The sequence below is a fragment of the Neoarius graeffei genome, chromosome 3 (assembly GCF_027579695.1).
Source record: "Neoarius graeffei isolate fNeoGra1 chromosome 3, fNeoGra1.pri, whole genome shotgun sequence".
Lineage (NCBI taxonomy): Eukaryota > Metazoa > Chordata > Actinopteri > Siluriformes > Ariidae > Neoarius > Neoarius graeffei.
In genome coordinates, this window is record NC_083571.1 from 109409988 (window position 1) to 109434199 (window position 24212).

At 43.2% G+C, this 24212-nt stretch overlaps 1 protein-coding gene across 1 annotated transcript in view; it reads right to left on the minus strand.

Moving 5' to 3' along the window:
• The window catches only part of nfkbie (nuclear factor of kappa light polypeptide gene enhancer in B-cells inhibitor, epsilon), a 45416-nt gene extending 21669 nt beyond the window's left edge, over positions 1-23747 (minus strand). The window contains exons 1-2 of the mRNA XM_060916137.1: positions 23111-23747; positions 10737-10839 (exon numbers count right to left, since the gene is read on the minus strand). Coding sequence (XP_060772120.1) covers positions 10737-10839; positions 23111-23439 — 432 coding nt within the window. The 5' untranslated portion in view covers positions 23440-23747. The remainder of the gene's footprint in view (positions 1-10736; positions 10840-23110) is intronic.
• Positions 23748-24212: the final 465 nt, after the last annotated feature.

The window sequence follows — 24212 nt, forward strand, 5'->3', positions numbered from 1 at the left end:
CCAGACTAAATATTCACATTTAGTCTGGCTTGCCAGGCTAGCGGAAATCCGCCGAAAACTCTCATCCCTGTATTTATTTAACAAGAGCCAAATGTTACGAACCAAAATCTTTTTACTTTGATAGAACATGAGATATAGGTTATTGGTGCTGCAATAAATATCAATCAACGCTCGTATACTTTTATCGCAGAATTTACTACTCACAGTAATCGATAGTTTTTTCTCACACAAATTTAACAACTGGTGAACTTGCAGGACAAAAAGTTCACATCACTGACCGACCATTTTCCTCTCAAGATTTTTTTTTTTGATGCTAGCGACATTTCAAAAACAACCTGCAATAATTCGGTGACATCCCAGGACATGCATTTTAAATTGTAATATGAAATTGAAACATGATTCCAAGATGGCGACGCGGCAGGAGCATGCAGAGGCCTCTCCGGATCCAAAATGGTGCTTTGTGTCATTTTGTTCCTTTGCCCAACCTCGTACAGCACAAGGACATCAGATCAATTGGTGTTTAAATGATGTTTAATGTACCGCAATGGTCCTGGAGAAACGCTTTGTTTTAACTGTGTACTGTACCAACTGTATATGGCTGAAGGCTCAGGGGGGGAGAAAAAAAAAAAAAAAAAAGAGCTGCATGGAAGGCTCGAACTATCACCACCGCCACGTGCCCAACATGTGGGTGTACCTTCAAAGCCTGGATTGGCCTCGGTCACCTCTGGACCCACAACCGGCACCCACCAAATTGAAGTCATGGTCACCTTCAACCCCGAAGGACAATCATCAGCATCAGGCTGAAATGACCGTCCATCCGTTATCTCTAGCTGCTTATCCTGTCCTACAGAGTCGCACGCGAGCCGGAGCCTATCCCAGCTGACTATGGGCGAGAGGCGGGGTACACGCTGGACAAGTTGCCAGGTCATCGCAGGGCTGACACAGACACACCGACACCTACGGTCAATTTAAAGCCACCAATTAGAACCTGCATGTCTTTGGACTGTTGGGGAAACCCACGCAGACACGGGGAGAACATGCAAACTCCACACAGAAAGGCCCTCGCCAGCCACTGGGCTTGAACCCAGGACCTTCTTGCTGTGAGGCGACAGTGCTAACCACTACACCACCGTGCCGCCCCCTGAAATGACCATATTTATTTAAAAAAAAAAAAAACCTTGAAGATATTTTGCCACAGCATCTTTATTTTAAATGCTTTCGACTATTACATCGTTTTCATATAGTTATTCCTTCATAATGGACCCAAACCAGCCTCGGATGTCTCACAGGGCGACCGTGAAGAAAACGTAAGGTACATCTTGTTCAAAGCTTCTACACGACACGTAGATGAGGAAAAAGTCCGAGATGGATTTCAAAGGGATCCCCAACAGCGACCCTAAGGAGGTTTCGATGCACAGCAAGCTAAACGGGTAGCAGTCATATGCTTCAATGGACTGAATCCTGGGAAGAACCCTTTAAAGATCCAAAATAGAAGACGACGTGGTCGTTTTAGCAGCGTGACTTCATTTAGATGCCCCTCGATTTGCAAAGCTGGCAAAACCAGAACCAAAAAAAAGTCAAAAGGGGTTAAACGGCAAACTCCTCCACAAACTGCAAAGTTTGCATGTGCCAGCTTCTTTATTTCTCCACCAGGCAGATGAAGAGACAATGAACGCAAAACATGTTTATTCTGATCCAAACACCTTTTACACAATTACAGCGGCACATACTGAATCACCGTCATGTGAAAATATCAATAGTGAACATGGACTTGCACCTTAAGTGCAATGATTTCCAAATTATACGGCATAGCGTTAAGCTCTAAAAATGAACCGAGGCAACAAGACCCGATACAAATTTATAATCCATCATTTTTAGCCTTTCATGAAATGATCGGATTAGTATTTTCAAGCGATGGGCTGATAATTTTTCTAATATTTTTAACAGTTATTCCATGAAATTAAGTCGTACGCGAGCTGATAGCTGATGAGGCGCATAGCTCCGAGTTACTTAAGTATGGAATCAATTTTGTGCCAAAAATGTTCATACAATACTTTTGAAATATCAAACAAAAACGATAAATCAAAATTAAAAAAAATATCAATTTTTTTTTTAGACTGGCAAACAAATTATTCGTGTAATTATGCAAAATATTAGTCTATTACTCTTCAGAAACCTTTTGTTTTTGTTCCGCGTCTTTCTCTTTGTCGTAATTTATTTTGGTTGCGATTCCAGCTTTCTTGTTTGCGCTCCCTGACTTTTTGCTTGCAGTTTTGGCACAAACTTCACGTGTGGGCGGGCTGTCCAGGAATGCATTCCCATTGGCTAACTTGTGTTTGACCAACAGCTACGCTCAGCCATTCCCTACTCGGATTCTGGCGGACTGTTTGACGAGTGACCGATCCATTGACGGTAAACAAGGATCGAGTGGACTTCAGTGGCGACTATGATATTAAATTAATTCAACAAAGTGTAAGTACGGGACAAATGTGTTGCAGTAGTGTACATTATGCAGGTGTTTCGTGGCAAGTCAAATGTTAGCCTTAGCTCCACTACCCAATAGCTGTCTTGCTAACGTTAAACACACCTGCATAATGTGTACTACTGCAACACATTTGTCCCGCACTTACACTTTGTTGAATTAATTCAATATCATAGTCGCCACTGAAGTCCACTCGATCCTTGTTTACCGTCAATGGATCGGTCACTCGTCAAACAGTCCGCCAGAATCCGAGTAGGGAATGGCTGAGTGTAGCTGTCAGTCAAACACAAGTTAGCCAATGGGAATGCATTCCTGGACAGCCCGCCCACACGTGAAGTTTGTGCCAAAACTGCAAGCAAAAAGTCAGGGAGCGCAAACGAGAAAGCTGGAATCACAACCAAAATAAATTACGTCAAACAAAACCGAGAAAGACGCGGAACAAAAATAAAAGGTTTCTGAAGAGTAATAGACTGATATTTTGCACGATTACACGAATAATTTGTTTGCCAGTCTAAAAAAAAATTGACCTTTTTAAATTTTTTTTATTTTGATTTATCGTTTTTGTTTGATATTTCAAAAGTATTGTATGAACATTTAGGCACAAAATTGATTCCATACTTATAAGCCATGTACGATGAGACTGAGTGGAAGCAAATTCGATAAAAATTTAAAAACTTTATACTAAACAGACAATCATTTCCACTGAACAAACTGGCAAAATGACAACGGTAATTTGTGAAAAATGCTATATAATCCTTGAAATATAATCTAAAAAAAAAAAAAAGTTCTTACCATCAAATACTTTTATTCCATATTTCGTTGCTTTTTTGGAGTTTTGTTTTCAAGTAGTTTTTATTTCATCCTCGGTTGGTTCAGCAGCACGTGCCACCATTTTGTTTTTCTCTACTCATGGTATATGAGCGGTTATCTTAGTAATAGAGTAGCCAATCAGAGTGTGCGATGGCTCAGATCCAGTGAATGTGGATAGAATTAAACAAACAAACAAACAAAAAAACCCACAAAAAAAAGTTAGTCAAGTTGTCATCATTATCATACGCATTTTAACGTGTTGTCTGTCACACTATGAACAAAGCACATTAATTATTCTGTCCAATGATTCCTGGATTTGATCATTCTGTTCAGAGTTTGAGAGAAAAAAATTAAAAAAATATATAAATATATAAATATATATAAAAAAATTGCATATCCTTTAAATGTGTAATATTGTAAAAAGGGGAAAATTTGATGATACTTATATACTGTACATATATTATTATTCTTCCCCGTGTGGCAGGAGTGTTGTAAAGAGACCTAATTAAAGGGGATCTTGTAGATGATGATGTGAAACCCACATCTGCTCAATACTCGCATCATATAGTAACTCCTCCACGGTCTTTAGACAGCAGCAGTGCACTATGTAAATAGTGAACGAACCCAGAGAGCAGCACTTCACTGCTTACTCACTTTAAGAGTGCACACTTGTCGTGCTGAGGAGTTACTGACTAATCTGGCCAAAACCCCAACTCTATTGCGTGGATTTCGGTAAGCTTGGTGCACTACTACGTTTCCATTAGTCACATGTTGAAGTGCTGACAGTGACAGATTTGCTTCTCACTTAATTCGCCTCGTTTTGAGACGCCGCAGTGCAGCACTGATACTCCAGAGCTCTTGAACGGTTTCAGGTGCTGCATGATCGCACAATTCAGCCAGATATTAAAATGCAAATCATGTTCTTTTACCCCCAAATACAATCAATCGACATGGGGTATCTGATGCCTGTACCGGAGCTGTCAAGCAAAGGCCATTAGCTGCTTACCATCACTACAGATTCTAACTTGTGGATTTATATGCACGCTAATATTCCACTACTATGGTCATGTGGACCGTATATTCCATTTGGATAGTCCTTATTCTGAATTTAGCATTTTACAGCTGAATGTAAGCAAAATACACTACCGTTCAAAAGTTTGGGGTCACCCAGACAATTTTGTGTTTTCCATGAAAAGTCACACTTTTATTTCCCACCATAAGTTGTAAAATGAATAGAAAATTATAGTCGAGACATTTTTCTGGCCATTTTGAGCATTTAATCGACCCCACAAATGTGATGCTCCAGAAACTCAATCTGCTCAAAGGAAGGTCAGTTTTATAGCTTCTCTAAAGAGCTCAACTGTTTTCAGCTGTGCTAACATGATTGTACAAGGGTTTTCTAATCATCCATTAGCCTTCTGAGGCAATGAGCAAACACATTGTACCATTAGAACACTGGAGTGAGAGTTGCTGGAAATGGGCCTCCAAAAACCAGACATTTGCAGCTAGAATAGTCATTTACCACATTAGCAATGTATAGAGTGGATTTCTGATTAGTTTAAAGTGATCTTCATTGAAAAGAACAGTGCTTTTCTTTCAAAAATAAGGACATTTCAAAGTGACCCCAAACTTTTGAACGGTAGTGTACTCATTTGCCGTATAAACAGCTTAGTAAGAATATTGTTCTTGTTTTTTTTTTTTTCCTGAATAAGGACAAGAGTGTTCGGCGAGCACAATATTCCCCCGCTGGCAACTATATCTATGCTATAAGTGCTTAATGAATTTGCCAATCAAGAGCCATAACTCTAGTAAAATCCGAGTGAATTGAAAAAATTGCAATATGCGCATTACCGACAAAGAATCCGGTCAAGTTTCGTGAAATTCCTCCAGAAATCCTGAGAGGAGTTGATTTCAGAAAGCGAGTGCCCTTCCCAGGACGGATGGATAGATGGATGGACAGACAGACTTTGCCACGACATAATCCCCGTTTGGGCCTTTCGGCCAGCGGGGGATAAAATCTGACCTGCGCAAAGTATTCCAACGTCGTGAGTTTGTCAAGTTTCAATATAAAAATTAAAATGAAATTTACGTCTATTGCTTTCCACACATTCATTTTTATTTTTTAACTTCATTTCTTTAACCTGGCGACTTGTCCAGGGTGTACCCCGCCTTTCGCCCGTAGTCAGCTGGGATAGGCTCCAGCTTGCCTGCGACCCTGTAGAAGGATAAAGCGGCTAGAGATAATGAGATGATGAGACTTCATTTCTTTACTCCAGTAGTTCTTATTCCCTTTCTCCATCAGCCCACATATCTCTAAAAATGTTCAGTACAGTGGATTTCACACCTCACCCCCTTTAACCTCAGCCTTAACCTTATTACAGCAACCTCGGTTTCTTTGTAATATGCTCCTGTTGCAAACGCATTACACCGTTACCTCTGCTGCCAACGTTAGCATATACACAGAGGATATTACACGGTGGTATGACGACATGAAGTTTGAGTGGTGAATGTATACACTACCGTTCAAAAGTTTGGGGTCACTCTGAAATGTCCTTATTTTTGAAAGAAAAGCACTGTTCTTTTCAATGAAGATCACTTTAAACTAATCAGAAATCCACTCTATACATTGCTAATGTGGTAAATGACTATTCTAGCTGCAAATGTCTGGTTTTTGGTGCAATATCTCCATAGGTGTATAGAGGCCCATTTCCATTACTATTGCCGCTTTTCCACTACCAACGCGGCTGAGTTGGGCTGAGCCATGCGGTGCTGAGTTGGGCTGAGTTGAGCTGAGCGGGGCTGTTGGAGTTGCATTTCGACTACAACCGCGCTGAACCGTGCTGGCTGGAAGTGGGTGGACACATTGGGTGGAGTTAGCGAAAGTAGGTGGACATCACGTGATGTCGTTAGGCGGCGCAAACAGTGACATCAGTGATCTTTTAAGCGGTAGTCTCACGACCCGGATAGTAAACAATAAACATGGAGGACATGGAGTCGTTAGTGTTGCTGGTCTTGGTGCTGTGGCTTGTTGTCACCGACAACGCCAACAGATACTGGCAAGAGCGTATAGATGAGGCGAGGCGCATAAGGCTTCAGAAATTCTCGTAATTCTTCTTCTTCTGGGTTTACGGTGTTTACAGATCCCAGCGTGCTCGTGGGGCGTGTGTGGGCATGTGAGGACACTCCTCCTCACCAATCAGTGCACAGGGGAGTGTCTCCTCACGCCCCTAGCCCCACTCGGCTCGGTTTGGCTCGCTTCAGCCCCACTCCAAAACCGTGCGAGTTTTGGGTGCTAAGCAGGGCTGAAGCGAGCAGAGTCGTGCTGCTCTGAGGTAGTCGAAACGCGAGCCGTGTCGGGCTGAAGTGAGCTGAAAAAGGGTAGTGGAAAAGGGCCATATCACTCCAGTGTTCTAATGGTACAATGTGTTTGCTCATTGCCTCAGAAGGCTAATGGATGATTAGAAAACCCTTGTACAATCATGTTAGCACAGCTGAAAACAGTTGAGCTCTTTAGAGAAGCTATAAAACTGACCTTCCTTTGAGCAGATTGAGTTTCTGGAGCATCACATTTGTGGGGTCGATTAAATGCTCAAAATGGCCAGAAAAATGTCTTGACTATATTTTCTATTCAGTTTACAACTTGTGGTGGGAAATAAAAGTGTGACTTTTCATGGAAAACACAAAATTGTCTGGGTGACCCCAAACTTTTGAACGGTAGTGTACATCACGAGTGAGCAAAGCAAACAGGTGAGATCCTTCAACGCGAGAAGATAAACTTCACATCTTCGCACTACCGTGTAATGTCCTTCATATTATATGAGCACATCCACAAGAAAAAAGGCAAGTTAAATCAAAATTTGAATTTTGAACCAGTTTACCATTTTGACAAACACGCATCCAGTTAGCAGGAAAACACTACGAGTGACGTCATCGGAGTGAAATTATTATACAGACAGGACACTTTTTCAACGGAAGAAAAACACGTGTTCTATTCCCTTCGAGCGGGTTTCATTCATGTGGTTTGACAGCATGCAATATTATTAGCATATAGCTTATCCTGCATGTATTACATCACTCCACCCAATGGAGAACGAGCGACGAATATGGTTTATGATATTGTATGGCTGTCAAGACAACATGATGTTGTCTGGAGAACGCACACTGCCCATGAACCCATGTTTCAGTTTTCTGAAAGGATTAAAGATTCGTTTCGTTTTAAATGTTTGCCGAAAACGAACCACATCACGGCCTACAAAAACTCGACGTCCGACCTGCAGAAGCATATCGACGTATATAAACGTTTCATTCCAAGAGAAAGCTTGCAACGAAGTAGTCTGTGTTTTTAGAGCTAGCGATAACGTTGCAATAGCTACGCAGTCTGGTTAGTCACATGACTTTCTATGGATTTGCCCGCCAAGTTGCCGCAGCCTTGTCCGCGGCTAACGTTTACACATAGCTAGTTAACTTGGACACTGTTAGTTAGTTAGCCTGTAAAAACGGAGTTACGCTAACATGAATAACGTTAACTTATCTTAAGTCCTTTCAGAAATATATGTTTTAGCGTAATCTTGCCAAATAAACAGAATGTAGAAGTCTTTCTTTTCTAGTACCGTTAGCTACCCAATATGATTTCGAGCTTGAAAAGAGAGTTTGCTCGGATGTCAGGTGGAGGTTCAGCTCTACAGGTTCTACAAGCTAGTCAGAAAATCCAGTAAGCTGCTTTAGAGGCATTCGGTATTGTCAGCGTTGTGGCAATAATACAACGATGCGTTGACAGAAAATGTACTTTATTAAAAGTATTTTTAAAAGCAAGTACTTTGACTTGAGTAAATATTTGACCGTACAACTTTCACTTGTATCGGAGTCACATTAACCAGTGGGAGCTGTACTTTGACTTCAGTAATGAACTTGGGTACTTTGTCCACCTCTGGTCACGGCTGTAGTTCTCAGTGTCCCAGATGGAACTTGTATTAAAAAAAAAAAAATACGAGTGGTGTATTTTCCAGTAAAACGCTTGTGCTTATATTATATGCACAGCTTTATCATACACAACAGCTATCAAACATACAGAACAACACGGCATTGCTGACCAGAACGAAAATCTAATCCATCTCATTTTGGCTATGATGCAGAGCGTGCAGCCGTGCCAGGTTGTGTTTTGTTTGGCTCGGCTCACCTTTCCTCACAGCCAAACCATAACACTCTTATTAGCTCATAATCATTTTATTGTCCCTTTCCCCGTTTAGCTAATACACCTTGTTCATTGGAGCTCACAAACTAGCAACATTATTATTTCATACATGTTTAAAAAAAAAAGTTCAGCTAATGCTCACTTACGTATCCCCCCCGCTTGCTTATATCAGAATACAAGCCATCGAAAGAATAGGACGCTTATTATGAATGTTGATTTCAACAAATAATGAACCCTGAAACAAGGAAGTAAAGAGCAGTGTCTCTCCCCAGGGATTTCAAATAGCATCCTGGTAAACTGTCATTTTGAAATAGCATTCTCTCATCTCATTATCTGTAGCCGCTTTATCCTGTTCTACAGGGTCGCAGGCAAGCTGGAGCCTATCCCAGCTGACTACGGGCGAAAGGCGGGGTACACCCTGGACAAGTCGCCAGGTCATCACAGGGCTGACACATAGACACAGACAACCATTCACACTCACATTCACACCTACGGTCAATTTAGAGTCACCAGTTAACCTAACCTGCATGTCTTTGGACTGTGGGGGAAACCGGAGCACCCGGAGGAAACCCACGCGGACACGGGGAGAACATGCAAACTCCGCACAGAAAGGCCCTCGCTGGCCACGGGGCTCGAACCCGGACCTTCTTGCTGCGAGGCGACAGCGCTAACCACTACACCACCGTGCCGCCTGAAATAGCATTTTGCTTCTTGAAATGGCGTCAAAATCCACACTATGCTTTCGTAAATGCATTGTCAATGTGTGACAGACGTGAAAACAGTATACACGGTATAGAACCCCAAGCTGAAGCTCAGTCGCAGTTGTGATTTGTAATTGCTGAGAAAAATGTTATAAATCCATGCTACAAGTTTCGTAAGTACATTCAGTCGGTAAACAGGAAGTTGATGTGCGACAGACCTGAAAACGGTATACACGGTGTAGAACCCCAAGCTTGTAGTTGCTCGGTACCAAATATCAAGCAGTTGTGATTTGTAGTTGCTGAGAAAAAGGATGTTTCGGACGGACGGAAATACAGAGACGCGGACAGAGGTACGGTAAACCAGTATCCCCCCCCCCTTCGGGGCAGGGGGTATTATAATAATTAGTGCTGTCAAAAACGTCGCGTTATTAACGCGTTAACTTGACTCAATTTTAACGGCGATAATTTTTTTATCGCGAGATTAACGCTCTGTGACATGATGTAGGTTTTTCATAAGCTTTTGAAACTGCCAGGAACTTGGAACAGAGACTTTGCTTAGAAAAACGATAGCAGCTAGACTGTAATGCCACGCCCTGCACAGCCAGAGTCCTCTGCCCTCCCCCGAAGAGCCATGGTGCTCGGCTTAAGTTTCGTTTTCCCATCGGCGGCTCCAGCCCGACTTTGCAGTGGCTGTGACAAGACGCGTTGTGCTCTGCAATTAAAAAAAAAAAGTTGGTACAACCAGTGTTCGAACTATGCCGATATTTTCGGGGGGGGGGGGGGGGGGGGGGGGGGGGGTGTGTGTCCCTTTTTTCCCCTGGGGGGTGGGGGGTGCTTGCGCTTATCTCAGAGCGCGGATCTCCATCGCGCGCTCACTTCGGATATGCAAATGCTTCCCGTTACACACGATTGCTATGTCAAACATTTTGCCAATATTTTAGAGACCCCCCAACATTTCCCAAATCATGTTTTCAAGGGATCTCATGTCTGTTTCAGGGCATCTCGGATCCCCCGAGTACCCCTGTAGTTCGAACGGTGAGCAAGCCCATTCACTTTTTTATGCTGATAAGAGAATTACAATGGTTTTTCATGTGACAAAAATGTGCGATTAAATTGCGATTAATCGCGAGTTAACTATGACAGTCGCGACATTAATCGCGATTAAGTATTTTAATCGCTTGACAGCACTAATAATAATACAAACATATTTTAACCACTGCAACTCATAGCACACACTTGGTATCCTCCTTCACAAATTTTACCCAACTTGGGAAAAATTTTTCACTGATGAGGGAAGAAAAATCTCTGCAATGGAAAATATGATCGAGGTCATATTTTTGAATAAAATATGGAAATGTGTGAAACCCCTGAATCTGATGACATGTTTCTAGCTTAAAGTGGAGTTTCCCCTAACAGCAGAAGTGACAAGCATTAAAATCCTGAAAAGCACTGCATGGTGTTTAACGCTGGATGGCTGCGTTACTGAATGCAAAGTGTAGGTGACCAAAAGGTCAAACCCTATGATGGAGCAGGTGGATGTAGGAAGTGCTACCTGATATAGATCGTTCTGGATGTCCAGGATCTCTCTGGGGAACAGATTTATGAGCTGGTGGGTGAATGTTTCCATCTCATGGATTATAGCCAAATGGAGAAACCTGGAGAGGAACGATGAAGAAAAAAAAAAAAAAAAAAGGATGAGGTTAAATAATGCAATTTGACATTTTCAGGTGCGTAAAGAGGGAGACCACATCCACCAACAATGGAAAGTGTTTCACAATCTGTGATGCAGAACAATACAGAGTAAACAGAAAGAAAAGAAAAATACTAAGAAAATGCTTCACACCCATGCGAGAGGGAGTTGTGCAACACTGGGACTTTTCTACACACCACAGTCAAATCAGGGCACTCGGTACAGCGCGGGCTGTATCCGGTTCTTGGAAAACCAGACTTTAAAATTAGAACAAGTTTTAGCAAAGGAGTTGGATTAGAGCCACGGGTTCAGGTGAAAAGTCGCTGAACCCATTCAGAATGAAAAGGAAGAAACCAAACACGATGATCAGGGGGTTAAAGAGCACAGGAAACAGTACACAACCACAGATACGGGACTCTTTAACAGAAGCCTTCTGAGCTGCCTTTTAAAAGCATGTTTAAGCCAAGAATGGCTTTCACATTTTTCTTGTACGTATGTAAATTTGTAAGCCAAAGACATTACCAAAACGGGAATAAGGGTTGTGTTACCCTTAAAGACGATCATGGCTGGTTGGAGATTGTCACCAAGACCTCAAAGCTGCCATTAGAAGCCACTTCCACATCACTAAATTACTATTCTCTCCCTGGTGAAAGCCTTTTATTTAAATCAAACCACAAACGTATAAGCCTGGAGTTCACTAGATACTTTTGGAAATGGAATGTATATTCAGATGAGATAAAAAAAAAAAAAAGAACTTTTTTTTTGGGGGGGGGGGGGGGGGGGGGGGACCCACAAGGTGCATTGTGGGGACTCTAAACCCCCAATACCAAGTATGGTGGAGGACCAGTTATGTTGTGGTGCTGTTAGGATACATGGCATCACGAACTCCATTAAAAGAAGAAGAAGAAGCTGCTTTTGTCACACATGCACTCAAGCACACACTGAAATTTGTCCTCTGCATTCAACCCATCTGAAGCAGTAAACACACACATACACACGTGAGCAACACATACTACAGCACCCAGGGAGCAGTTGGGGTTTAGGTGCTTTGCTCAAGGGCACTTCAGACCAACCTCAGGCCATGGCTGCCCCATGTTAACCTAACCTGCAGGTCTTTGAACTGTCGGGGAAACTGGAGCACCCGGAGGACATGCAAACTCCACACGTGCCCCTTTTCCACCAAAGCAGTTCCAGGGCTGGTTCGGGGCCAGTACTTAGTTTGGAACCGGGTTTTCTGTTTCCACTGACAAAGAACTGGCTCTGGGGCCAGAGGAAAGAACCGCTTACGTCAGCGGGGCGGGGGGGGGGGGGCGGAGTTGTTAAGACCAACAATAATAAGACCGCGAAAGATCGCCATTTTTAAGCGACGAGAAGCACCAGCTGTACAAATGCGAAGTCATCCATTATTGTTGTTGCTGCTGCTGCTTCTTCGGTGTTGTTTTTGCTTCGATATTTGCGCCAAGGTTTATGTAAACGTAGCGACGTAACTTCCATATACAGCGACGTAATGACGTATACAGCGACGTAATGACGTGGCTCCGCTTAGCACCATGAGCCATGGAAAAGCAAACTGGTTCTCAGCTGGCTCGCAAGTTGAACGAGTTGTGAACCAGCACTGGCTCCGAACCAGCCCTGGAACTGATTTGGTGGAAAAGGGGTAACGGAAAGGCCCCCGTCGGCCGCTGGACTCAAACCCAGAACCTTCTCACCGAAATGCAACAGTGCTGACCACTACACCACCATGCCACCCTAATGATCCAAAAACACATCCAAACGGCTCCGTGACCATACAATCAAGCATTTCCTCATGACCATTCCCGTCCCCTGACCTCAACCCTGTTGAAAATCCATGGAAGGAGATGAAGAGCTACTGCAGTGTCATTGCTGTAGGCAGTTGCAAAGCATACTAAATTATTTTATTTTAACCAGGTTTGTCCCATTGAGATCACGATCTCTTTTACAAGGGAGACCTGGCCAAGAATGGCAGTACATGAAGTTCCATCACATCGCCACATCAACACAAACACAATTACATCGTCACATCAAAACAGACAAAACCTGAAATTCAAAATCAAAACTAGTAAATTTACAAGGTTTAGTCAGATATTTGCTCTCCAATAAAACATTTGCACTCCTGAAGCCTGGATGTAATGGAATTCATCATGGATTTGAATGCATTCAGAGATACCAGACTTGGCCTGATGTAAAGACTCTCGTCTCTGCGAGCCTACCACACAGATTTAATACTTGTCATTTTTAGGGCTTACCTAACAACGTGTGTTTTCTTTCTCTCTCTCCCCCCCCCCCCCCAATCTGTCCCTCTGAGTTACATGTTGGTCCTGGGATTGAGATGCTGGCCTCTTCTGCCCCTCGGACCTGCTTGATCCATCCTGGTGCCCTGTGTCTGGCCGGAGTTTTATCGCACCGCTCCTGTGAAGGACGGCCCCATGAGGACAGTTGAGGGTTATACCTGGAGGACGCTCCGGACTCTTACAGTAATGCTTTTATGGCTGAGGACTACAGTTGTCTTGCTAACTTTAGGACTGCAGTTATCATGAACAGTTTTGCACTCAAGTTTCCATCAATGAAGAGCTATAACATCAACGAAACTGTCCTCATGTTAAAACTGTTAATGTTATAGTCAGGCTATCTGTTGTTGCCCAAATGAGGATGGGTTCCCTTTTGAGTCTGGTTCCTCTCGAGGTTTCTTCCTCATGTCGTCTGAGGGAGTTTTTCCTTGCCACCGTCGCCACAGGCTTGCTCATTGGGGATAGATTAGGGATAAAATTAGCTCGTGTTTTAAGTCGTTCAAATTCTGTAAAGATGCTTTGCGACAATGTTTATTGTTAAAAGCGCTATAGAAATAAACTTGACTTTGAAGTTTGAGCTCTGCCTGCAGACTATTCCATGTACTTAGAGCAGAAAATCTAAAAGCTTTCTTTCCCATTTCTGTTCTCACCTTAGGAACAGTAAAATGAAACAAGTCCTGAGAGCGAAGACCGTAGGCCCTATTATTCAAGATTAAAAGTGATAAGATGGAGTCATCTCAAGAATAGCCTTGTAAATTAGCACATACCAATGGCCGAGCCTACGCACATATAAAGATGGCCAGTTTACTTTGCTGTATAAGACACAGTGATGAGTTAGAGCGCTACACTTTGTAATAAACCTAAGAGCACCATGATACACACTGTCCAGTTTGTGGAGGCATTGAGCAGAGGCATTCATATATAAACATCACCGTAATCAATAAATACAGGAGTGCTAATGAGTGTGACACTGTTTTGTCCAAAAATCTGCATTTTCTATAACTTTTTTTTTCCTTTGAATAAATTTATTTCAAAAAAAAAAAAAGTCATATTTCAAATGTAATATGAAGCTCAAGAACCACAAAGATCATCGTTCAGAATCATCTTTACCAATCCAATTTTTAAGGGTGCCAATAATTCTGGAAAACAGCACATGCCTAATGCCCCTTTTCCACCAAAGCAGTTCCAGGGCTGGTTCGGGGCCAGTGCTTAGTTTGGAACCAGGTTTTCTGTTTCCACTGACAAAGAACTGGCTCTGGGGCCAGAAAACCCAGTTCCAGGCTAGCACCAACTCTCTGCTGGGCTAGAGGAAAGAACTGCTTACGTCAGCGGAGGGGCGGAGTTGTTAAGACCAACAAGACCGCGAAAGATCGCCATTTTTAAGTGACGAGAAGCAGCAGCTGTACAAACGCGAAGTCATCCATTATTGTTATTATTGTTGTTGCTGCTGCTTCTTCCGTGTTGTTTTTGCTTCGATATTCGCACCAAGGTTTATGCAAACGTAGCGACGTAACTGACATACACAGCGACGTAATGACGTCGCTTCCCTTAGCACCGCGAGCTATGGAAAAGCAAACTGGTTCTCAGCTGGCTCGCAAGTTGAACGAGCTGTGAACCAGCACCAGCACTGGCCCCGAACTAGCCTGGGAAATCCCATGCTGCTTTGCACAATCGTTCCGATCTGAAAAGACAGCATGGAAACTATGGTCTAAAGGCTCGCCTGAGTTAGGGAGCCAATCAGAGAGTGGGGAGGGGTGGAAAGACGGTGACGCGTACTACTCGACAAACGGAAGCTTGTAGTTTATTTGGGACTGTTTACGGATCACATTTAACATGGCGGCGAGCGATACGAACCAAACTTTCGATCAAGCTTTAGACACTGTTCTGAATAGTTTAGAGCGAAAGTTTGTTTTAAAAGAACAGCGTTTGGCGTTACAGTCTTTCTTCGCCTCTTCGTCGCTCCAACTACGTCACCGGGTACAACTGCCATGATTGGCCATGGGCTACGTATACGCCAAATGATAGACGTTCGCAACGTCCAATAAACGGCCGTTGACAATCGTAAACCACACCTCCCCTACGAGAAATTCAATAGGCGGATTCCAGACCATATTTCACTTGTGATATGGTCTGGTGTTAACCAGACTAGCCCCGAACCAGCCCGGAACTGATTTGGTGGAAAAGGGGTACAAGAGTGACCCAAAAAAAAAAAAAAAAAGAACCCACAACAATGCTTTCACCATACTTTATTATATACATATACAGTAATGGTAAAATGATTTTTTTTTAAATAATAAGTCAGCATTATGCAAGTACCATTACTAAATTTTCATATGATATGAAAATTTTGTAACACCACATGCCTCATAGCTTTTGATAACGATACATGACTTTTACCATATTAGTCAGTTTGTTCACAGATACCAAGCAGTTCAAAACACATTGACGTACTTTAGAGTCTTGTCTCTGTTCCTTACCACAGCTCCAGTATCAAACAGGAAGTGCTGCTCTAAAAAAAACCCAAAATAATTCATACACCAGGTTGCCAGACAAATGAAACCTGCATCAATGAAAAATGATTTCACTTTCATTGAGATAAGAAATATGGGGAAGAACCAATGGGATTTTTTTCTTTCAGAGGTATTTTGCTAAGGGCCCAGAAGTGAAAGTCCGCTCCAGAAGTGAGAAATCTCTCCTCCTGGATTGGACCTGTGGGGATTTCATGAAGTGTCACAGCCCTGAATAACGTGTAAGGAATGAAGCTGAGATGTTTCCTCTTGGCAGAGCTATAAAGAAGTCAAATAGGTTTGTTCTGACTGCAAACAGATCTTTACGCGAGTTCTGACTGACCCGGCTTAACACCTGATAGACCGTAATCGGAGGTTTCCAATTCAGAAACTTTCAAAGAACTCGTAGACAAGGACCACAAGGTTCCCGTTTCACTGTACAATACTAAGAACGTTGACTCATGGGTTCATTTCTCATCTAGACTGTAGTTTTGTTTATGAGAGAACGGAGAACAGTGGCAGACCACAGCTCGATTATTTATACATCCACACACAAGCCAGATAACGTGCAGGATATTACACCTGTTTTATAACATCACTTCACTGGAATTAATTTCGGTCACCCAGCCACTTTAGCAGCGACGTACTTCGAAATGCCCGACAGGCCGTGCTCCGAATCGGGTTTTGGGATCATGGTGTGAATTTTTAGCAACATTGTCGAGTTGTTTTATCGTTGCACTGACAAATTTTACAGTCAAGTATGCGTGTGTGTGGATACTGCAGTCCTCCGAGCCCTTAAACAAAAGCTCTTTTTGTGGCACGGAGGTATCAGAATGTGTTTCCAGCAGAGCGCTGGGGAAATTCCACTGCCAATGCGTACTTCTGCTTTTTTGCACAGATGCACCACAGACAAGCGAGACAGGGTTTCTAGACTTGTGTGTGTGTGTGTGTGTGTGTGTGTGTGTGTGTGTGTGTGTGAGATTACAATGCTAGATCAGTGAACTTCAACGCAATCACACATGATCGTGAATCACTAGACATTTCACTAGACCATGAAACTACACCGATGGACAATCGTGCCGTTATCAGAGAATATCTGTTACCACAAAACTCAAAGCTTTTAACCTTTATCTTTTACATAAAAACACACATTCACAATAGGCACGGGCCGATATTTCTTTGGGAGTATCGCGTCTTTGTGTGCCATGGTTTTTAAAAAAAAAAAAAAAAAGTACATTTTTATCCAGTAGATGACTTGACGGAACTGGCTTTTCTTTACGGTTCACAAATCCGTCTGGCATCAGAAAGCCTTTATCTCAGAAATGCAAATGTTGCCTATCGCACAGAAGTTGCAAAGCAAGACGTTCAGTTAACCACAAGTCACTGCATTGACGTCAGCTGTTAAAGTATACTTATTGGCAGTTATGATATAGGAAGCAGTATTGAAGTCAAAGGGTAATTTTTAGCAACAACAAAAAAAAAAAAAATCCCACAAGTAGGCCAGTTCTCACACCCTGCTGCCAGTTGCGCCATGCCAAGCCATGATTAGCTTTCATGAGATCACAACAACTGAAACAGCTCAAAACCCATCCACCACTTTCAGACAAACCTGGGTCTGTTCCTTTTAGTGCACAAATGAGAAAATACATTCATTCAAGATGAGACCATTGTGGGTGACAGAGTGTGATTATTATTATTTTTTAAATGGGCTGCTTTACAAACACGTGACCAAAACTTCGACTCTTGGTGGCTGCACCTTCTTAAAAACATCATCCAAGGTATTTTGAAAGCAGGGCTGACGGCAAACAATCGATTAATCGTTGGTCGACCAAAAAAATTATTAGCCGACCAAAATTCCATTGGTCGATTGGTCGCAGGGAAAAAAGCCGCGTCTTGTCAAAGGGCTGAAGGGCTTTTAATTTGACGGGCATGATAAAGGAAGTCGTGACACTAATTTACTGTTGGTGATTTTTTTAACACGGGCAGACAGCATGTCTGGAAGGAGCTCTAAAATATGGGATCATTTCGAAAAGAACAAAGATGACCCAAAGAGGGTTACGTGCAGAATTTGCAAAAAAACATTCGCCTTTCATTCTTCCACGACGAACATGCTTTACCACCTCAACCATGTAACTAGCCTAGCTAGCCTACCCCTTGCAACCTGAAGTTTGATTGCAATACGTAGGCCTACTGGTTACTGGTAAAGCTAAATTATCCAGCTCACTGTTTTACAATCTCTCTACAGGCGCGTTTCAGATTTGTCGATTGCCGGTTGTTAATTATTATCTCATCTCATCTCATCTCATTATCTCTAGCCGCTTTATCCTTCTACAGGGTCGCAGGCAAGCTGGAGCCTATCCCAGCTGACTACGGGCGAAAGGCGGGGTACACCCTGGACAAGTCGCCAGGTCATCACAGGGCTGACACATAGACACAGACAACCATTCACACTCACATTCACACCTACGGTCAATTTAGAGTCACCAGTTAACCTAACCTGCATGTCTTTGGACTGTGGGGGAAACCGGAGCACCCGGAGGAAACCCACGCGGACACGGGGAGAACATGCAAACTCCGCACAGAAAGGCCCTCGCCGGACCCGGGGTTCGAACCCAGGACCTTCTTGCTGTGAGGCGACAGCGCTAACCACTACACCACCGTGCCGCCTAATTATTATCTAATTTTAATAATTTTAATTTTAATATCTTCATTTTCAAAAGAAACGAAAATATATTTTATTAGTTTAAGGCTGTATTTTGTTTTATTTTGTTACAATCATCTTTCATGAACAATGTGTGTGTGGCACGTGTTTTAAATAAATATTCATCAGAATGTTCAGAGTCCGTCAGTCTTTCTGATTATTTTTGTGACACATTCAAACATTTTGTTAGTTATACATCCCTGTACGTCCCCTATTTCAGGCAATCAGACAACATAACCATTTTAAAATGCCTGCATGGCTGAAAATTGCATGAAGGTTACCCCCGCCGTTAGTGGTAAATGCGCATAGATACGGCAGCCCCGCATTACAGGTAAAGCCTCACAGATGTGTATGCCGGTAAAAATGGGCAGGTTTTTTTTTTTCTTGGGGGGGGGGGGGGGGGCGCGATTAGTCGAAGTGAATGCACGACCACTGGTCGACCAAGAAAATCCTTGGTCGGGGACACTCCTATTTGAAAGTAAAAAAAAAAGTTCTCCTGTGGCGTCTAGCCCAGGGCAGCAGAGTAAAACGTGCTCGATCGGTGTTAACAACGTCTTGCAAAAGTGGCATGTTGGTATAATAAACTACGGGCGAGCCTTGTGTGGCCAATCCGACGCATGGTATAATCGTACCGCTTGGTCATTTCTATTTTGGAACGAGGATAAAAGTGTCTTTTTAATAACAGGGTTCATTGTGACCTTAGTAATGAGTCATTCAAGACAACTGTGACCTGTCAATACCAGTCCTAGAGACCTACTTCCATGCAGGTTCTCTGGGATTAAAGCATGCCAGCATTGACTGGGACAATAAAGTTTGTTTGGAATTAAAACACGCAGCCGTGTCGGCCCTTTGTGATCAGATACACGGAGTATAAATGGGTCAGGAACCCAAGAAAAAAATTATTTATTTTTTTTTAGTAGAAAGGGTCAGTGTGGTTCCAGGTTTTTCAATTCAACCACACAAGACTAAGGGGTCATCCATAATTTATCATTATCACGAGCGTACAAACCGTACACAGGGGGGAGGGGGTTAATGACCAGGCGTACACTTTTTAAAAATGAAAAAAATGATGATCCCTCAATCGGCGTTGCCAGCTAGCTCTACACGCTTTCTTTCTCTGATACAACAACAATGGCTGACCCAGATTTTGACCACATTTACAAATTTGTGAATAGCAGAAATACCGCTATTCACAAGACTCCTTCAAACGAGTATGAGCAGTTTTTAAACGTTTATTGTTTCCTGCATTCATCTGAGAAGCAGCAGGAGGCAGTTAGGGCAGGACAGGCTGCTTGGAAAGAATCAAAAACAAACGTTTCAAATGGCCCTTTTCCACTACCTTTTTTCAGCTCACTTCAGCCCGACTCGCGTTTCGACTACCTTAGAGCAGCACGACTCAGCTCGCTTCAGCCCTGCTTAGCACCCAAAACTCGCATGGTTTTGGAGTGAGGCTGAAGCGAGCCAAACCGAGCCGACTGGGGCTAGGGGCGTGAGCAGACACTCCCCTGTGCACTGATTGGTGAGGAGGAGTGTCCTCACATGCCCACACACGCCCCGCGAGCACGCTGGGATCTGTAAACACCGTAAACCCGGAAGAAGAAGAATTACGAATTACGAGAATTTCTGAAGCCTTATGCGCCTCGCCTCATCTATACGCTCTTGCCAGTATCTGTTGCCGTTGTCGGTGACAACAAGCCACAGCACCAAGACCAGCAACACTAACGACTCCATGTCCTCCATGTTTATTGTTTACTATCCGGGTCGTGAGACTACCGTTTAAAAGCTCACTGATGTCACTGTTTGCGCCGCCTAACGACATCACGTGACGTCCACCCACTTTCGCTAACTCCACCCAATGTGTCCACCCACTTCCAGCCAGCACGGTTCAGCGCGGTTGTAGTCGAAATGCAACTCCAACAGCCCCACTCAGCTCGACTCAGCCCAACTCAGCACGGCACGGCTCAGCCCAACTCAGCCGCGTTAGTAGTGGAAAAGCAGCAAAAGCCAAAAGGCAACAGCTCCCCTTAAAAAGACAGTCCCTAATTTTCAAAAATCAGACCCTCCAGGATTTCGCGATGTCGCGATTTGCAACTTCAACGCAAATTCAACCAATCCCTGTGAATTCAGGGCGGTGTTGCAATTATATCCAATCACCGCAACTTTCCCGCAAATTTGACCAATCGTTGGCGTCGTCTTGAGGTGACGTCGACAAACTACCTTCCGCCTTACTTCCAGTGTTGCCAGATTGGGCGGTTTCCGCCCAGTTGGGGGGTTTCAAGTGCATTTTGGCGGGTTTTGAACATATTTTGGGCTGGAAAACGTCAGCAGTATCTGGCAACACTGCGTGTGCGAGTCAGTGTTTATGTAGGCTTAAATTCTGTTACTGAAAGTGTGTTATGTTTACAGTGAAGGACTGTGTGCACTTTTTTTTTTTTTACTTAATACAAGATGCCAACATTTTTGCCAAAATGGTATTTTATTTTCCATTGTTTAGGCAGCTTCAGCATCATACTGTGAGATTCTGTTCAAATTGTTTTTTTTCTTCTATGAAGCCTGAGCCATTTATTTTATTAGTTTATAACTGTTTAATTTAGTCTTCAGGAGAGACTGCCTGCACACAGTACTAGTATTAACAGTTTTTTTCTTACATGAAAGCTGAGGCATTTATATTATATTTGAAGGTAACTTCATGTTGTGCTGTGAGGTTCTCTGCACTTTAACTTTTGAACCAACAGGTGCATTTGGATAAGTAAAGCCTATTTTTCTGCATTTTTGTAGTCCTGGTAATCTTTTATATTGGTAAAAGTTGTTTATAGGACCATTTCTGAGTGTCATTGGTTTTTTTTAATCAATAGTTTTTCAGTAATAACTTAATATTTAACACATCACTCAATTTTAATCACAAAAAGAGAAAATCGCAACAATTTCTCGCAACTTTCACTTCCTCCCGCAATGTAATCGCAACAAAAACCTAAAAAAAACCAAACAAACAAACAAAAAAAACACCGCAACTTTCATCGCAATTTTTGGAAAAAAGCTCCGCAACATCAGACATTTTAGCCCGCAACAATCACAAAAAAGGCCTGCGGAATCCTGGGGGGACTGAAAAATGAATCGCCTGCTTTCTATGAAAACTTCTGGACCCGTCTTGTGTCTTTTCTTCTCTTGTGAATCTTTGTATTGTCCTGTCATCCGATTTTAATAAAAAGTAATACAAGACATGGTTTTATTTTGAATTCCTATTCCACGTAGATCCATCATTTTTTTGTCCGCTAATGTACACTTTTTTGGGGGGGGGGGGGGGGAGGGGGGGGTTGCTCAAAAGTCTACTCTTTGTAGACTCATGATAATGATGAAAATTCTGGATAACCCCTAAGCGATTCAACAGGTCAAATCAGACGGCCTTCCACTTGGTAGAAGTTGGTGGTTTAGTGGGTTTAGTTTAAACCGCCGTTTCTGAATCGTGGTCCTGGAATACCACTGCGCTGTACGTTTTGATAGTTTCCCCTTTCTCGACGTAATCAGCTCAGAATTTCAATCAATCAATCAATCAATCAAAAGGAGGAGATGTGAGCAAGGAAAATACAGCAATGACCTAAACCTGCATTAATTACATAATTAATTGCATAAAACCTGCTTTGCTTGTTGTCAGATTGTGTATTGCAACCAAGAAGGACTGGAAGTTTCTGACTGCATACGTTAGTTCAACCTCGAAGCCTTCTGCATCCGTGTGGTTTCTGATCCTGTCTGACACACAGTTACCTCGAATGATATGTCAAAGTTCATCCATCGAATAACTTTAGGTGATATACATATTCAGTATTTCAAACCAAAAAGTACAGTACGTGCATGTGTGCATGAGCGAGAGAGGGAGGATCAGCTGACTGTTGTGCTCAGAAGCTTCCCTTGTTACATGCACCAAATACTGTTTGGGAAATCTAAAGTGAAATTTGAAACTTTCCCCCCTTTTCAAAAAATAAACCACTGTCAGGAAAAAAAAAAAAAAAAAAAGTACATCGTTGTACTTTTAGGGGTACACCGGCTTCTCATTGGATCAGTTCCCTTTAAGATACTTCTATATCACTGCTTGGGAACATGTGTACCTTTATGGCCCTGAAAAGAAGAAGAACCTTTGTTTGTCACAAGCATGGTGAGATTCATCCTCCGCATTTAACCCATCTGAAGCAGTGAACACACACACACACACACACACACACACAGAGCAGTGGGCAGCCACGCTACAGCGCCCAGGGAGCAGTCACGGGTTAAGTACCTTGCTCAAGAGCACTTCAGCCCAAGGCCGCCCCATGTTAACCTTTGAACCGTGGAAGAAATCCACGCCGGCCACTGGGCTCGAACCCAGAACCTTCCTGCTGTGAGGCGACAGCTTGGGACCATGTATACCTTTACGGCCCTAAAAAAGTCGGTACCTTGAGGTCCAATAACGCGTCTTAAGGGGTGCATGGGGTATCGAAATGGACCCCTACTGTACTAATATTTATATTGGTCAGTTGAAGATCTAGACAGAGCCAAGAAAAGGGATGCGTTTTTGTATCTTCTACTCCATAAAATATTTGTCTTCTTGTAGAAAAAATAAAAACATATGACCTTTCGGGACATGTTAGGTGGTGATTTCTTTAGGAATGTAACCTGCAGAAACAACAAGGTTATGAGAGAGAGAGAGAGAGAGAGAGAGAGAGAGAGAGAGGAAGAACCTACGTGTCTCCATCTTCTGTGATGGTGGTCAGGAGGTTCCCTTCCTCCTGGCTGTACTCCTCTGTGTCGTGGCTGGGCTCGGTTCGAGTCCCCGAGACGCTGCATTTCCCCAGAAGGTCGCTCAGACTGTCTGTGGTCAAAGATGAAGAGCCGTAAGAAGAGTCCAGACGCTCATCTGTGCTCAGTTTGTCCTGGTCCGGTACCGAGCTCGTGGTGCTGCACCGATCATCTCTGCTCAACGACTTGAACGATTCGATTCCGGAATCGGCTCGGTTCTCCTCCAGCAAATCAAACTTGTTCTTGTCCTCCCCGTCTCCTCCTCTTCTCTCCATGATGGACACTCTGGGGATCTGTTCACTCACACTGCGGGTTAGTTCGTGTCCCCGGACCGGATCGGAACCACACCGAGCTGAGTTTCAGCCCAAAACACTGCAGAGGCGAAAAGGAAAGAAAACACAAACAGTTCGCTTTAGCTGCTTGTCTCCACCGCTGCTGCTTTTCATCACACCTCCACGCTGTGTTTCCCCTGAAACCGGAAGTACGACTCCATGGAGAGCAGCAGAACCCGCTCATAACCGGGCCAGCGCGAGGAAAGAACAACAAACCCGCAGCGCTCCGACTGCACACTGCCGAACCGGCCTGACTGCGCAGAAGCTGTGAAGTGAGGGCGGGGCTAATCTGAACATTTATCCGGAAGACGTGGTCACGTGATTGGAGTGTTGAACTCCTTCCTCCCCCCTCTCTCTCTCCACAGTCAGAGGCGGTTCTAGAGTCTGTTGTGGCCCCAAGCAAAAATTTCCAGGGGGCCCTTCTGACCAGTGTGTTCATCACCAATATGTTATACACTACCGTTCAAAAGTTTGGGGTCACCCAGACAATTTTGTGTTTTCCATGAAAAGTCACACTTTTATTTCCCACCATAAGTTGTAAAATGAATAGAAAATATAGTCAAGACATTTTTCTGGCCATTTTGAGCATTTAATCGACCCCACAAATGTGATGCTCCAGAAACTCAATCTGCTCAAAGGAAGGTCAGTTTTATAGCTTTCTCTTGGAATGAAACGTTTATATACGGCCAAGTTTACATTAGACCGTATCCAGGGAC